General features: G+C 53.7%; 1 protein-coding gene across 10 annotated transcripts in view; it reads left to right on the forward strand.

The window, feature by feature from the left end:
* The window catches only part of NFATC2 (nuclear factor of activated T cells 2), a 160,656-nt gene that overhangs the window by 105,573 nt on the left and 37,658 nt on the right, over nt 1-17,425 (forward strand). For all 10 annotated transcript variants that reach the window (XM_044927526.2, XM_044927528.2, XM_044927529.2 and 7 more), the window contains exons 7-9: nt 6,365-6,420; nt 7,058-7,184; nt 8,460-9,149. In XM_044927526.2, coding sequence (XP_044783461.2) covers nt 6,365-6,420; nt 7,058-7,184; nt 8,460-9,149 — 873 coding nt within the window. The remainder of the gene's footprint in view (nt 1-6,364; nt 6,421-7,057; nt 7,185-8,459; nt 9,150-17,425) is intronic.

Here is a 17,425-nt window from a genome sequence, read left to right on the forward strand (position 1 = left end):
GATGGAATTTCCACCCCTGTCGAGAAAATCATATCTTTTATTAACAAACTGTTAGACACCCTCTTGCGTTATTTTTTTTTTCTACAGTTTTGGTTGCATACTTTTAAAAACAATAAGAGTGCTATGTGTTTAAGGGTAAGCAGGCTGGATTTTGGATCATCCAGCAGATTTGGCTTGAAGCCTGGATAGACCTCATCTTTTGTGCTTTGGGACTTGGTTTCCCCATCTGTAAAAGGGGGTTTGGTGGTATTTGGGCCGTAAAAGGAGATCGAGGATCTCAAAGTGCTGGGCCATGGTAGGTGCCCAGAAAATGTCAGCTGACTGTCACGTGTCCCCTGGGAGCTCGGTTTACTTACCTGAATGAGTAAGGCCCAGGTTGGTTTTTTGTCTGGGAGAAGGGTCCTTCCTGGCACAGGCGAGCCTTTCCCCTCCTCTCAGCTCCCAGCCATCAGACCCTGCTGTCATGCCCGATGCGATGGAGGGAAACTGAGGAACAGCCTGCCGCCTACCCCCTCTCACAGATGGGAAGCCAGCTCACCAAGGGGGGTGGGCAGACTTCCTTGAGTTGGCAGCACACGTCAGAGGAAGGCTGGGCCCCACACCCCAACTTCCTGGCTCCCTGAGTGACTGTGGGGGCTGGTGGACGACACCTCGGGATGACGGCCCATCGCTGAGAAGAGGTGCCCCTGGGCTGGGATGAAAGCTGAGCTGAAGTCTGGCCTCTATGCAGACGACGTGCTGATGCTCTTCTGGCCTCGCTCCTCCATGCACGCAGCCCCCGGGATTTCCGTGGCTGCTCCCTAGATATTTATTAGAATCCTAGTGTGCACAGGTTCTGTGCCAGGCCCTGGGGGCATATGACCAAGGAAGTCCCTGCCCTCAGGGCATGGCTGGTTTCAAACTTGCCTATAAGGAGGTCACTTTGAGATCGGATGAGTGCTGTGAGGACAGGGGAACCAGGCCTAGGAGCAAGACCAAAGGGTCTGGAGGTTAAGAGAAAAATACAGGATGCTAACTTGAATCCAGATTTCTTAGTATGAGGGTGTCCCACGCAGTGGCACAGAGCTTGGAACATACCGGTAGTTTAAGAAGTATTCCTTGCTTTCTGAGATTCACAGTTAACTCCACAGTCCGTATTTTGTTTCTTATATCTGGCAAGCATGGGCTGTGTAGTCAGGGAGGGCTTCCCTGAGGACATGCCTTTGCACAGAGCCCTAAAGGCGGGAAAGAGGGAGCCAGATGGGTGCTCGGAAGAGTGTCCAGGCAAGAGGAACTGCCCTGGGCCAGGGTCCCAGCGTGGGGCTGAGCCGGGGGTGTTTGGGGGAACCGAAACCAGACCCAGGCTGCTGGTGCGGGGCCAAGGCAAGTGCGACAGCAATCAAGCCTGGAGAGGTCATGGGGGGCAGGGGCCAGGTCAGGCTGGGCCGTGTGGATGTGGCGACGAGTTTGCATTTCCTTCCAGAAGCGAGTAGCTGTTGGAGGCTTTTAAGCAGGGACATGTCATGATCGAATTTACATTTTTAAGATTGCTTTGGCAATCTGCATGGAGAAGGAGCTCGGGGTGGAGGCGGGGTGACGGAGCCGTCCCTGCAGTTGTGCAGATGGGGACACGGCGGGTGGGGTAAGCCTACCGAGGACGTGGGGAGGCGGAAGGGAAGACGGGAGGTGTGGGAGTCAGGCTCTTCCTCGCCAGCTCTCAGGAGACCCGTCGAGGGCAGTGGCACCATTTCTGTTGTTGTTTAGTCCACTCAGTCGTGGCTGACTCTGCGACCCTGCGGACCTTAGCCCTCCCAGTTTCCTCTGTCCATGGGATTTCCCAGCAAGAACACTGGAGTGTGTTGCCATTTCCTTCTCCAGGGGATCTTCCCGACCCAGGGATCGAACTTGCGTCTCCTGCGTTGGCAGGCAGATCTTTACCACTGAGCCACCTGAGGAGCCCAGTGGTACCATTCTGGGTGGATGAAATCCTAAGGGGCCATTCCTGACCCCCCCACCCCGCATCTGCTCGGCTTATTAAGCCCATGCATCCAGGGAGCGTGAGTTTTTCTGCTAGTTAAGCAATCGTAAAGAGCAGACCCAAATGACTTCAGCCATCTTCATGGAGAAGGGAGCTAATTTTAAAGAGCAGAGCCAGGCCTGGGAAGCATCACAAGCGGTTTCCTAACCCAAACTGACACTTTGATTTCCTCCCGGTTTGCCTGGAGCCCAGTGGCACGCTCATGGGCCTCAGTGAAGACGGGCTTGCTTCCCCTCTTCTGAGAGTGTGCCCCTTTCTGAGGGGGTGCTGACGTGAGCCCACCGTTGACATGAGGCTGACTACGGAGACTCCAGCCCGGACTGCTTGCTGCTTCCGGATGCGCTGCTCCATCAGGGGGTTCAAGAGCTGCCTGCAAGAGCTCCACGGGACCATACACCCACAGACCCACTGGCCACGGGGCCGCGTGTTCTCCTGGCGGCGGTGCCAAGTTAGAGCAAAGGCTGGGATATTTCTTGAGCCGTGTGCTTCCCACCCCATTGTTTCTCTTACAGAGTCTTGCTGAGGCTTCTGTAGACCCAACCTCTTTGCCCGAAGGAGCTGGCTCTTTTAGCCTCTGAGTAAAGACTTGGAAGAGCCTATTTTGTGCTGGCTGCCAGCCCCTCTTAATTTAGGACAGGGGAAGTTTGCCCGAACATCTGCTCGAGAGACCGAAGTCCTTTATTTCATCTCAGCCCAGAGCAGTAGAAGCAGACTTGGTCTTCTCGAGCCTCTTCTGTTCTGGGCAGGTTTTCCGAGTCCCGGACCTAGGGTAGCAATCTGGAGGTGGATTACCTAGAATTATCTAGAACTCAGGCTGAGTGGCTCGGGTTGAGTTTGACTCCTTGTCTGCACCTGTAATGGCGGGCTCCTGCAGTCACTTCCCTCAAAGGACTCTTCACAGACAGGCGGTGATTTTGCTTCGTGGGGTCTTTTTGCAGAGTGGCCAGTAGCCGGCCATTTCCTGAGCTCTGGCGATGGGCTGAGTGCCGGGGAATCCTGAGGTCGGTTTGTGCATTTAGTCCACCTGTGTTTGTGGAGCATCTATTAAGCGCCAGACATGTCGTCCTGGGAGAAAGCAGAGAACAAGTCGGTGGTGTGGCCCTGCTCTCTGGGAGCGTGTCCCCGCCCTCCATTCAGGCAGCCAGACCAAATGTCTAAAACTGCCTTTGGGGCCTTAAAAAAATGGAAATAATGGTGGAAAGACCCATATTTGAAAGGAAAGAAAAATCAGGCACCGTGCCACCTGTCAGAATTATTTTTTCAAGGGCAAAATCTTCGTTTTTTAGGTGAAATTTCATCTTGAAATGGCAGCAGCTAGTTAAAAAGCCACTAAGCCATTCTGTAGGCCAGTTGGCTTTAAAAAACAAAGAGAGCTGGGCTTCCAGGTGGCTCAGACCATAAAGAACCTGCCTGCAGTGCGGGAGAAACCTGGTTTCATCCCTGGGTCAGAAAGATCGCCTGGAGAAGGGAATGGCAACCCGCTCCAATATTCTTGCCTAGAGAATCCCATGGACAGAGGAGCCTGGCATACTACAGTCCACGGGGTCTCAAAGAGTCAGGCATGACTGACCATACAAACTACACATAACGTAACACTGATCGTTCTAACCAGGTGTAGGTGTGTCGTTCAGTAGTATGGAAATGCAGCCACAGTGTTGTATAACAGCGCTATTTTCAGGACATTTCCTGTTTCTGAAACAGGAGATCTGTGCCTGTTAAATAATAGCTCTCTCCTCCCCCAGCCGCTGGTAACTTGCAGTCCCTTTTCTGTCTCTATGAATTGGTCTGTTCCGTGTGCCTCATGAGTGGGATCAAACCATCTTTGTCCTTCTGTGCCTGGTGTATTTAATAATGTTTTTAAGGTCTGCGCTTATAGCACATATCAAAATTTGCTCCCCCTTTAAGGCTAAATAATATTCCACTGTATGTATCAGTTCAGTTCAGTCACTCAGTCGTGTCTGACTCGTTGCCACCCCACGGACTGCAACACGCCAGGCCTCCCTGTCCATCACCAACTCCCGGAGCTTTGCTCAGACTCATGTCCGCTGATTGGGTGCTGCCAGCCAACCGTCTCATCCTCCAGCTTTCTTTATGGTCCAAGTCTCACATTCATACTGTATATATAGAGCACATTTTGGTTTTCCCTTTATCCACTGGTGGTCACTTGGGTTGTTTCCATCCCACAGACCTCTGTTTTCCTTAAAGAAGCACTTTGCTGCTTCAGCCACCACTTAGATTATAACTGTTACTTACTGCAGTGATGTAATAAACTCTGATCATGTCAACAAATGACTAGTCCTGAGGCATGAAATGAAGTCATGGCCCCTGAGGGTGTCCTGTAGGACAGGTGATGGTGAGGGTACCCAGAGGGGATAAACTTGGTCCAAAACAGGGGACTTCAGCTGAGTCTTGAAGGCCAAGCCACCCCCAATGCCCGCCTACCTCCATTAACTTGGCGGAGGGGCTGCATGGGCTCGGGAATGTGCAGCCACGTGATGGAAGAGCTCAGTTCAGCCACTGAGAGGCTGAGGAGGAAAGCAAGGCACCAGACATCAGCATCGTCCCTTTCTTGGATTAATTTGTTACTTGATCTTCTGACATAGCTCACACTGCAGCTAGTGAGGATATGGTTTTTGATGAGGACCTGTGCTTAGCTCAAACTGCCTTCTAAGAGGCGGACACATGTCTCTTCAATGACCTGTGACCTGTCTTTGATTTTAAAAAGTGAGGATTTTCTCAGAAGAGCTCTATCCGGGGTTTCACACACTGGACGTACCCTGTCTTGATGACTTGACTTCAGGTTCCTTGACGTCTATCCATCTGTTCTCCCTTGCTTCCTTTTGAGCAGTGGCTGATGTCAGCTCCTGGTTTTTCCCCTGCCCGTCAGCAGCCTTTGGAGCTGCTGACACTTTTGTACATTCAGACATGAAATGTTTACTAGACACCTGCCATGTGGTGGGTGTTGGTGAGGCAGCGGCAACTCTTAACTTGCTCCCCTCCGCAGGGATCTCTTCCCTTTGGGCATAAACCTGCGTCTCCCCTCGTCATTTCAGGAACTGCAAGGCCAGGACACGCAGGCTGACTTGTTGGAGACGGCTCCAACCGGCTTAGTGCTTGTTCTTCCTGCAGGTCGTCTTGATTGCATCAGCTTTGGTGGCAATCACGACTTTTTATTACTTATTATGTTGGGAAATATGTCCTCTACAAGTTGAGATAATGCCTGGAAACTCAGTTTCTTTGGGTAAACCTGCTGGTCCCAGACGACAGGGTTCAAATCTGACCTGTCACAGAAGCCGCTAATCACCATGCTTGCAAAGAGGGTGGGGCCGTCCTTTGGCCAAATGTCGGGACACAGTCCATACCCAGCCCACCTTGGAGGGGTAATGCTACACCTGAGCAGATTAAAGGCTCTGAGCAGTCCTGCAGTAAAGAAATCCACTTGCCTGACTCTGCTTTTGCCAAATGCTTACTAGCTGGTAGAGCTTGCTTTCCTTTCTCATAAACCTATTTAATATTCTTCAGAGCCAGTGCTCCACAAAACACCCTGGAAACACTTGTGGAAATGATTTGTTTTAGCCCCAAACTGCCCACTGGCCGATGTAGGTGGTCAGCAAAAGAAATCTATTATTTGCAAATGCAGAGTTTTGTTTGGCCCAACTTGTTGGCCCCAAACTGGGGAGCCAGAGCCCTGCTTCAGGGAAGGAGGGCTTGCCACTGAAGCCTGTCCACGCCTGTTGTGACGGGTCACGGGGGAGCCAGGCTCTCTGTTGACTAGAAGGTGGAGGGTGGGCGCCTGTGCTCCCTCCCTCTCCAAGGCCTCACGAGCCAGGACATTGTTTAAACCTCCGAGGACAGAATATGCAAGCCACCTGTGTTCTCAGACGATGGAGAAGTCATGTCTGGGACAGCCGTGGGTCTGTAATGGGGCCCCTGCGACAGTCTTGGCATATGCAGAGCATTTTGGAAATAGCCTTTGGTTGAACAAAGCATGTTATAAAGTAAAGCATATAACAATCTTTGTATTTTAAAGAAAGATGTAGATATTTAAATATAGAGAAAAAAGATAATGGTTTTGGGATGATGGACAATTTCTATTTTTTCCTGATTTTGTAGCGTTGCCCAGTTTTCTATTGTCCATGTGCCTTCTCTTTGCAAAAAGAAATATGTGTTTATAGAAATAAAAATACGTGTATATACATACGTGCATACCTAATGCACTCATACAGGTGTACTTGACTGAAATGATCTAACCTAGAAGCCAAGATCAGTATAAGTTGGTGAGTTTTTGTCTTAAATCTTCGGTTGCTAAGAATTCCTTCAAAGTCTGTCATTTCTAAATTTTTCCAGATGGGCAGCAAATTTGGGAGATGGAGGCCACGGTGGATAAAGACAAGAGCCAGCCTGTAAGCACCCAGACGCGCTGACCGGATGACCTGTCCTGTCCACCCCCAACCCTTGTGTTCTCTTTCCCTCTTTTTTCTCCTTCCTTCATCAACGTCCCAGTGCTTTGGACCAAATAGGCATTTAGTGGGTATTGACGTGACGAGTGAATTACATGTTTCCTGAGCATCAGACCCTCTGATTTGTAACAGTGACATCTTAATATACTTTGATAGAGTAAGTAGTAAGTCATCTTTGCTGCAGCTGAAAAGTCAAGCTCCCTTTAATTAGAATTTTGCCTGTAAGCCTGCAGGATATGTCGTGAGTCTTTTTATTTTTATTGAAGTATAGTTGGTTCACAACATGCTGTTGGTTTTGGGTGCACAACAGAGTGATTCGGTTATGTATGTGTATACATATATATGCATATTTTTAAAAATTCTTTTCCATTATAGATTATTGCAAGAGATTGAATACAGTTCCCTGTGCTATAGAGCAAATCCTGTTTGTTTTATAGCGAGCACTGTGCACCCGTTAACCCCACGCCCCAGTGAGTCCCTGCCCACCGAGTCCTTTCAGATGGGCTGGCTCAGTGTGCTTAGGGCCTTGGATAGGAACTTACTTGCGGTTGCAGTTAAATTACTGACAACTTTCTTTCAGAACATGCTTTTTGTTGAGATTCCGGAGTATCGGAACAAGCACATTCGGACTTCGGTGAAGGTGAACTTTTACGTCATCAACGGGAAAAGAAAACGAAGCCAGCCTCAGCACTTTACCTACCATCCAGGTAAGGAGTTCTCTCTGGAGGCCCCTTGGGCGTGAAGAGGCGGCCGTGTGTGCAGGTGAGGACGCCTGTGATCTGCTGGGCGACTTTGGGCAAGTGACTCACCCTGTCTCAGCCTCAGCTTCCTCCTCTGTCAGATGGCACCTTCCTTATGAGAGCTGTAGAAATCCAATGCATGTAAAGTGCTTGGGACCGTCTACATCAATGACATTAGCTACTGTTGCTAGTATTTTCCTTTGCAAGGGCAGAATAAGAATGGGGCACATGTAGGCTTGTTTACTGGAAGATGGCAAGGTTGATGACTCCTCTCTCTGTCGTAGATTTGATCACAATAGAGGCAGAAAGTGAATATGCCCTAAAAGCCAGCTCCTTAGGGACCCCACAGTAGGTGGTCACTTGGTGGATAAACAGTTACTGAGTGGATCACCAGGCCAGGAGGCCTCATTCCCACCAAGCACTTCAGTCCCAAGACAGGCAACGAGAGCCATGTTTCATTCATTCCTTTGTCAAGAAAATATCTGAGTGCCCACTCAGTGCCAGGTACTGTTTAGGGTGGGCTTCCCTGGTGGCTCACACAGTAAAGAATCTGCCTGCGATCCAGAAGACCCAGCTTCTATCCCTGGGTGGGGAAGGTCCCCTGGAGAAGGAAATGGCAACCCAAGCATTGCCTGGGAAATCCCATGGACAGAGGAGCCCGGCGGGCTACAGTCCATGGGGTTGCCAAAGAGTCGGACACAACTTAGCAACTAAACAGTAACAGCTATTCAGGGTGCCGGGGTCCCAGCATGGAACAAAAAAGACCAAGAAGAAGAATCCTCTCTTGGAGGAGCTCACATTCTAGTGGGGGAGGGGCGGGTTGAGATATAACTGAGCACAGGGAGGGCACAGACATTTCAGACGATGATGAGTGTGGTGAAGGACGGCAGGCAGGGAAGGGATGGGAGCTGCCAGGGCAGAGGCAGGAGGTGGAGGCATAATTTTACATCAAGCTCTTGTCGGAGCTCTCCCCCTGGGGGAAAAGACAGCACATGTCCCAGGGCTGACGGCAACCCCCCGCCACTTTCTGCCATCGGAAAGACCTATAGTTCAAGGCCATCACCCAAGGTCAAACTTCTAACCTAAGACAGTCGCACAGGGGGAGCCTCTTGCCCGAGCCCAGATCTTTGATCCCGGCAGTCTGGCCTCCCGAGGCTGTGCTCCTACCGCCGTCTGTCCCTCCTCCATGCCCCCCGGCGGCGCTAAGAGAGGTCCGCCCCGTGTGCTCTTCTCTTCTCGCAGTCCCAGCCATCAAGACGGAGCCCACTGATGAGTACGACCCCGCCTTGATCTGCAGCCCCGCCCACGGGGGCCTGGGGAGCCAGCCGTACTACGGGCAGCACCCGATGGTGGCCGAGCCCCCCTCCTGCCTCGTGGCCACCATGGCTCCCTGCCAGCAGTTCCGCTCGGGGCTCTCATCCCCCGACGCGCGCTACCAGCAGCAGAACCCGGCGGCCGTCCTCTACCAGCGGGGCAAGAGCCTGAGCCCCGGGCTGCTGGGCTACCAGCAGCCCGCCCTCATGGCCAGCCCGCTGGCGCTGGCGGACGCCCACCGCTCCGTGCTGGTGCACGCCGGCTCGCAGGGCCAGGGCGCGGCGCTGCTGCACTCCGGCCCGGCCAACCAGCAGGCCTCGCCCGTCATCCACTACTCGCCCACCAACCAGCCGCTGCGCTGCGGGAGCCACCAGGAGTTCCAGCACATCGTGTACTGCGAGAACTTCGCGCCTGGCCCCGCCAGGCCCGGCCCGCCCCCTGTCAGTCAGGGTCAGAGGCTGAGCCCTGGCTCCTACCCCACCGTCATCCAGCAGCAGAACGCCCCCAGCCAAAGAGCCGCCAAAAACGGACCCCCGGTCAGTGACCAAAAGGAAGTGTTACCCGCGGGCGTGACGATCAAACAGGAGCAGAACTTGGACCAGACCTACTTGGATGACGGTAAGAGGCTCGTCTTCCTCATTGCGCGTGAGTTCCATGCCCTGTAGCCAACCCCCACCACCACCCCAGCAAGCTGACTGTAGGGCCTGGGTAGCCTCCTTTACCTGTTTGGGGCCTCGGTGTCCCCCTCTTTAAATGAAGGGAATTGGATAAGATGATCTTTAAGGCCTCACCCAAGTCTGTGCATGAATCATTGCCCAACAGGAGTTTGGGGTGGGCATTAGGGGTTTTAGTTGCCCCCTCCTAAAACCATGGCAACAGAAAGAGCAAGTGAGGGCACTTCTGGCCCTAGGAGTGTGCTCCGGGTCACAAACCGGGTCCGTTTAACTGCTTCCACTCTCTTTCCATCTGCCAAATTTAGACCGAGGATAGGGCAACAGAAAGGAAGGAAAGCTAACCTTTTATTCCTGGAGAGAAAGGGGAAAAAAAAACCTCCCACTCTGTAGTCTTCTGTTGTGTATTTAGGGGAAGGGGTGGGGTGGAGGGAAGGGGAGATCTTGAAGGGTGGCTGCCTCGGAAGGGCGCATGAATGGGGGCTCGCAGGCAGGCTGCAGGCGGGCTCCACCACGTGCCCGTGGAACAGAGCCGTGCATTGATGCGGGGAAACAGTGAGCTTCCGCTGTGGTGAGCCCAGCTGATGGGCTGGTTGGGCCAAAGGACAGATGCAGAGGCAGCTTTGTGTCTCTAGGTGCCCGAGTCGGGTGGCGAGGCCCAGCCGGGGGCAGGCTCGTTGGGAGTGGCAGTGTTGATGGCATGGGTCTGTGATCGCAGCGACGGAGGGTGAGCTGTGTGGACAGGACTCATCTGGGACCAGCCAGGTGCCACTGCAGGGGCAGAGAGGGCGGGGTGGGCAGAGCGGCCTTCCCCTGGGGAAGGAAGGAAACAGGTGGCTTGGATTTCTCAGTGAGAAGGAAAGCCTGTCCCACTGGCTGGCATCTGCAGCTCCAGCCTCGCCCTTGACTGGCAACAGCATCTGAGACACCCTGAAATGTCAATTATTCAGGAAGATTTACTCTCAGGAATGCACCCAAGGCATAGGAAGTAAGGAAAAAGCTTCGAAATAGCCACGGTAGTTATCATAGAGACCAGGTGCTAGACTTCAGACACAGTGAGTGCAGGGCGCTTGCTCAGAGACTGTGGACTTCTACTTTATGCAAAGTTTTGACAATCCGCCATGTTTTGTAGTTTCCACGTCCCCTCTCTGGTAAAAACTATCTTTCAAAAACTCCCCCCCAAGTGTATCCAGCAAAGGTCCTGAGAACCTCTTAGTTTAGAGTCAGACTGCCCCAAGTGCCTTACAAAGGTGACCTCGGAGTACTGCTGAGTTACTCACTGAGCTGACTGGTCCTGATCATTCAAAAGCAGATCGAGTTAGGAGCACTGTGCTCTGTTTTAAAGAGAGAGACCCTGGTGCCATCCATTCGCAAAACAATGTATACCCGAAATGGCTGGCGAAGATCAAGTGTCGGTGCTTAGCTGGAAGGGGGTGGGAGACTGCACTGCTGTGGAGTGCCTTCCCGACTGAGAGATGGATGAAGTGGGCTGTAACCCGACCGCTCTCCACGCGTCTGCTCAGGGCTGGATCAGGCAGAGGCGCTCCATGAATAAGTGATGCCGGAGCAGGGGCTGGAACTGTCCTCCCCTGACTCTGTCCCATGTTGCTTTGGTCTCTGGAGTAGGAAATGTGCCGGCCCCTCCCACCCTGTCCGTCATCCCACCACACAGACCAACACGAGCATCTTGGAAAGAGAACGGGGTCAGTCGCTGGTTCTCTGTAATGCATCAGGACCCACGATCATGAGTAAGCTCTGAGCGCCTCTTGTTGCTCAGATAGAGGCTTGTGTTAAGGGGGAAGCAGCTGAGCGTGGGAGACCCTTTGGGGCCTCTGTCTGTCTGAACACAGGCAGGTTCAAGGTCAGAGTGAGGATGGCCTCCCAGAGGGTCAGTAACACGAGTCAGCTCTAAGGCTTTCTTGGAAAACCAGATACAGTGAACCTGCTTCTCCGGGTGGAGCCTTTTTTAAGTACGCTGTCTGTAAGCCCAGGCTTCCCTGCTGGCTCAGTGGTAAAGAATCCGCCTGCCAATGCAGGAGACACAGGTTCAGTCCCTGGTCCCGGAAGATGCCCTGGAGAAGGAAATGGCAACCCTCTCCAGTATTCTTGCCTGGGAAATCCCATGGACAGAGGAGCCCAGCAGGGTACAGTCCATGGGGTCGCAAAAGAGTCGGACATGACTGAGAGACTAAAACAAGAAACCGTAAGCCCAGTTCCCTGGAATCTTAGGAGGCATTCTCTGAAACGAGGGTTCTGTGGCTGGAAAAGGGGAGAAACACTTGATAAAACCAAGTTTTTATAGCACTTGTTTACTGCTGGACTTCTCAGAACCTTTACTGACCTCATGGATACTCTCGGCTTCTAAAACAAGAGAAAATTGCTCCATCACCTGTACAACTCCAGGGGTGCTGCTGACATTGAGTATACTCTGTGTGAACAGAGCCCTTCCAGCTGTACAGCCTGGCGGGCCTGGGGCCCCTTTCCCCTGACGTTCAGGAAGAGTAACACGGAGGCATCTCAGAGAGTTCAGAGCCAGCCCTGCCCTGTCCCGTGGGCTGTGTTCAGGCTTCACGTTCCTGGGGCCAGAGCGGGGCACAGGGCAGGGGATGGTCTCCACCCGTGTGGCCCCCAGATGCAGCCCTGTGGCCGCTGGTGAGATGCTCTGCGCCTGACTGGTGGTGTCCCCAAGCCTCTGCCCAGCCCCGGTCCCTTCAACGGGAAGGTGCCCGTGTGGCCCGTCGTGTGCTCAGGGCTGACTCCAGCCTGCCCCACCGCTGTAGCTGCCAGGAAGAGGGCTACAGCGTCGTCTGCCAACTGCTGGCTTTGAGGTCCCTCTCGCAGACGCCTTCTGGCCGGTGTATTCACAGAACGTTCTCAGGCTCCGCCGTTGACTTCATGAAGGTGGGGTTCAGACTGGTCAGCTCTCTGGTGTTTCTTCCTGACCAGTAAACTGGAAATCCCGGGGTCATCTCTCTAGTCTGTCTGGGAGGCCTTCTAGGTCCTTTTCCATCCCTTTGATCAATTCCCCAGTGGAGATCCCCCCAGAAAATATACTCTGGCTGCCCAGACTCCAGCAGAAGATGCTCCTGGGGGCAAGGATGCCATTCCTCTGCCTTGGGATTTTGGCAGACTTGACTTTCTTTGGTTATTTTGTGAGAGCTGGGCTGACTTGCTTTGAGGGTCAAAGGAAGGTTCCACAGCTGGAAAGGGAAGGGGTCACCACGGAGGACTCGGGTCCAAATGCAGACGCGTCACCCTTGCAGTGGCCACGCCGCCCCGCTGTGATCCCGGGAAGCTCCGGCCCTTGGCGCTCTCTCCCCGACCATTGGCTCACGACCCGGCGCGTCTGGTCTGCGTCCCACCTGGTCCCACCGCTCTCCTTCCCAAGCTGCATTCCTGCACACAGACGCTGTCTGTCTTGGCCCCTGTTTTTTTCCCTTGGAACTCCAAAATGCAGCTTCTGCTTTCTCCACTCCAAGGACTCGAGACGTTTTCCAAAAGTCTCTTTCTGAGCTAGCAAAATAAGTGATATTCCAGGGCCAGCGTATCCTCACTCCTTTGCTGTGTGCCTGCCTGGACCCAGGCTTTCTTTCACAGTTCTTCTGAAATGCGTGCTTTGCACACACGTTCACTGTTTTTTTCCCCCTCTGTCCCACTTGTCCCCTTCTGTAACTGGCTTCTTGCTCTAAAGTCCCGGGCTGTACCTGGGAAATACCTTCAGCTCAAAACAGTAGCCTGATCCTGAGAGCCCCTGAGCAAATCCTTCCCTCCCTCCTTTCCTTCCCCCACGCGTTGGGCTCCTCTCCTGACTTCACTCTCCTCTCCTCCATCCTGATTTAACTGGTCACCTTCTCTGTACCCTGGTGACTCAGATGGTCGAGTCTGCCTGCAGTGCAGGAGACCCGGGTTCCATCCCTGGGTCAGGAAGATCCCCTGGAGAAGGAAATGGCAACCCGCTCCAGAATCCTTGCCTGGAAAATCTCATGGATCGAGGAGGCTGGCAGGGCCTCCTTGCAATCCATGGGGTTGCAAGAGTCAGACCTGACTGAGCGACTTCACTTTCTTTCTTTCTCTGTACCAGGCACAGTCCTGGGACTCAGGGGTGCGCTAGTGACAAGTCAAAAGTCCTTGCTCTCGTGGGGTGTGTTCTGGGTAAAAGAGGCAGATGTTAGCACAGAAGGTAACAGACAAGCATCTTGCAGACGGCGGTAGAAAGCCACGAGGGAACGCACACAAGGTCAGAAGCCAGAGTGTGGCTGGCTGGGGGTGGTCCAGCAAGGCTGGCCCTGAGAGGTGGGCTTCAGGGAAGATCTGAGGGAAGGTGTTGCAGGAAGCAGAGTCAGCCGGCGGGAGGCTGTGAGCTCAGAGGCGTGGGCTACTCTTGGTGGGTTTTCGTCAAGAGGGCACCGTGAATTGATTTCCCTTTTGAGGACGTCACTGGCTGCCTTTGGACAGTGGACAGTAGGGAGGCAAGAGATGGAAAACAAGGGCTTTGCTTCCTTTTAGACAAACCCCGAGACAAAGGCGGTGAGCCCTGTGGCCAGTGCTGTGGGGGAGCGCGCAGGGGCAGGGGGATGGCACGTTTGACAAAACGCTGCCTTGCGAGTCCTCTCCTCAGCGCGCTGGTTTGAGACAGAACTAGCACTGCCAGAATGCGGTGAGTTTACAGGGAGTTCTGACCTGTCCCCTGCCCAGAACTGAGGGGCGGCTGCGTGTGCACCCCCAGGGCACCTGCCTGGGGCACGTCGGCAGTGTGTGTGCGTGCTGGGGGCAGGCGGGCGGGAGAGGCTCCGGGAAGCAGGGCCTCGGAGGAGATGCCTGCGGGGTCCCGCTGGTGACATGGTCTCCAAAGAGCTGCGGGTTCGCAGGTCCTCAGGCTGTCCCGTCACGGGCTCAGGGTGGCGAGCCTGCGCCGGCAGCCTCGAGACGCTGAGGCAGACAAGAACGCCAGGGACAGTGGGGAGGCTTGGGATTCAAAGGAGATCCTCTGTCCCCTTATCTTAGGGAGAAGGATGAGGTCTCAGTGATGACCAGAGCCTCTGCCATTGGCTTTTAAGGATGGCAGATGGTATGTGTGTCTGTGTGTTTATACATATCAGAAGAGCACAGACCAGTTTGGTTGTGAATCTACTTTTCTATTCTTCATAGGAACTAAAAAATCATTTCTTGAAATACATTAAATAAGTTTGATTATTTCTACATATTGAAATGCAGGCACACTCAGAAATCAGTGGTGTGTGCTGAGTTTCACCAAGTGGACCACCATGCAGTTACCACCTGGCCCATGCAGGACACCGAATCTGGTTAGAACCCCAGGAGCCCCCCACAGCCGTTGCCCTGCCTTCCAACCCTGGGAGTTCATTTTGCCTTCTTGCAGAAACAGAAGTCACGCAGCCACGCTCTCCTGTGTCTGGCTTCCTTCCACCACCAGTAGCTTGTGAGATCCAGCAATCCTGGGTGTAGCTGAGGTTCATTCATTCTGTTGTCCATGGAGGGAATTTTCTGCAGCCTCTGTGTCCATGTTCCTATTGATAGAGAGGACTGGGTTGCTCCTCATTTTATGGAGAAGCCGTGTGAACACTCTCGAACTCTTCTTTGGCCGTCCACACAGAGGGTCAGGAGTGGAGCCCTTGCCAGATGGTTTTCCAAAGTGATCATACGAGTTTCGATGCCCGCTGCGGTGCAGGGGGTCGTGTGGAGCGGTTTGAAGGGTAGTTCACTTTGCATCTTCTGACTCTGGGACCAGCTCTCATTTCTGATGAAGAGACCCAGTTACAGGGGACTCAGACCCAGGAGCAGCAGGCTGTGTGGGTATAGCAGCTCTGACCTGCTCAGATACTCAGGACTGCCAAACACGCATTAAGATCTGCGCTTGTAAATAAGGTTCCTAAAAGATGTCCAGCAGTTATCATTTGCTCCCTTAATAGTAACGGTCATCCTGATAGCCTGCTTCCCTTCAGGTTTCTTGAGGTGCCTTCTGCAGCCTTGCCTTTATTCTGGTCACTTTAATGCTCTGACCTTTTTTGTTCGATGAGAATCCTCCATGTGGACAAAGGGTAGGGAAAAGCCCCAGAGAAGGCACCGACCTGTGACTCTCGGGGGTGGCCCTTCCGGCCCCCAGAAGCAGAGGGTCCACGAGGGGCCCACACACGGCTCAGGTTCAGTTCCCTGGTGCCCCTCTCTTCCTGCCCCAGGAGAGACCTGGACAGGTTAGAGTGAGCCCCAAACTGGCCCATGGCGGCAAGGCAGCCCCCAGGAGCTTTTCCTTGAAACTTGGGCACTGCACGGGTGCACTGGAAGGAGCTGGCCACCCGTGTGTGGGCCTCCGTGGAGGTGCTTGCCTGGGGCTGCCAGGCAGTTGAGCCAGGGGTGCAGCCGGCCACACGAAACATTTGCAGGACAGGAGTCTGCCCGCAGCACTCTGACCTCCGTTTGGTCTTGTTTGAATCTTCCGCTTCCCTTGTTCTGGGTTCTCAGGACTTACTCGCCGTGTCTCTGTAAGACACGTTGAATGGAGCTTTGAATATCAGGCTTCGTACTTACTTGTGCCTTGCCGTGCCTCAGTTTCCCCAGCTCCTCCCTCATAAGGCGGTGGTGAGAGTGTATTAAGGCGTGTCATATCTTAGGAACAGGGCTTTGCCCAAAGTACTCCCCAGTAAATGTTAGCCGCTCTTTTTGTTTCTGAATTTAATTGACTTCTTGGAGGACAGGGTTCAAAATTTTTACTGTATGTCTGCGTAAGAGAATAAAAATCAGCTATTCTGGTCTTTGGTGATGAGCCCATGTGCCCTTATGCCCTGTCTCTTCCACGTGGGCTGGAGTAGGGGGGACAGAGCCCCAGGACTCGGGCTCATGGTTCCCTTCCCAAGCTTCTCTCGGGGGCCGTGGGCCATCTTCCCACACAAGGGGCTGATGCCCTGGGCCCAGGGCCAGCTGGGAAGTCCTGCTCTGCGTGCCCGGTGGAGCGTGAATGTCAGGCCCAAGTTCCGCTTGTTGTGCCATGGGCAGAGGGTCCCAGCCTTTTACCCAGAGGCTCAGTGTGCCAGAGCGTGAGAACCAGGCCAGGGAAGAGTGGACGGACAGACAGGCACACCCTCCAGCGTGTGGGAAGTGGGGAGGCACACATGCCTGGCACGGCTTTGTCCGGCAGGTCGGGGGGCTTTCACTGGGGCTGCTCAGGGCCCACGGCAAGGCTGTCACAAAGCAGCTCCTGTTTGGAGAAGTGGGCGAAGCCCACAACAGCCTGCCTGCCGCTGGCGACGGCCGTGCATCTGGCCGCCACGTTGACTCAGGAGGGCTGGGCTTCCAGGCAGCCTCCCTGGGGGCGGCGGCGCTGACGGAGGCCGACATGCAGGGATCCTCTGCTCTGATGAGAACCGAGCACAGTGGTTGCCCGGCTGATGGCACCGTGGAGAGTGTGACCTGGGTGTTGCAGCGTGGGGCTGGGCAGGGCACCAGAAAGCACCAAGACCAGGTTGAATTCACACACCTTTTGTGGGCACCAACAGAGTCCAGGCTTCTGCTGAAGGCTTTGGTCAGCCGTCTTTTTTAAAGTTCATTAAAAGATATCTGTATTTTATAAAGGCAGTATGTCCACATGCTTGAAAAAAAACAATACAAAAAGATATCCAGTGACGCCTTCCTCCCATTTTTGCCCTGCTCCTTGATACCAGTTTTCTCAAGCCCTCTAGAGTAGTGTTTCTTGGTTCTGTTTTGTTTGTTTAATCACTAATGCCACCCTTTCCACTTAGGCCCCTTTTAAAATAATTTTTTTCCTAATCACCACCCCCATGAACTGTCAGTCCCAGTACCAGGCCCTTGCGGGGCCACAGACCATCGTGATGTGTAAGATCGTCCTCCCCCTTGGGGGTGTATCGTCCTGATTGGGAATGCCTGCTGTGGTTTCTGTTTGTAGTCGTGAGCACAAGCAGATATATCTTCTTCTTTTCCCCCTTGGTTCTACCAAAGGGAGCAAAACATGCCACAGGCCCCCGCGGTCAGGAATGAGCGTCTCTCGCTCTCGCAAGCAGCACTTAGGCACCCGTCACGCAGGGAACGGGCGGGCATGTCGGGGGCCCGCTCTCAGGAATGGGATGTCTGCTCTGAGGGTCCAGCTTTGACTCGGGGCCTCTGGCTGTAGAGTTTCTGGAATTGTCTTCCTGGCTCTCAGGCTGGCCTCAGCGCTTCCCTCCTTTGTGACCTCAGGCTGCTGACAGCGGCCCC

This window comes from Bubalus bubalis, chromosome 14 (assembly GCF_019923935.1).
Source record: "Bubalus bubalis isolate 160015118507 breed Murrah chromosome 14, NDDB_SH_1, whole genome shotgun sequence".
Taxonomy (NCBI): domain Eukaryota; kingdom Metazoa; phylum Chordata; class Mammalia; order Artiodactyla; family Bovidae; genus Bubalus; species Bubalus bubalis.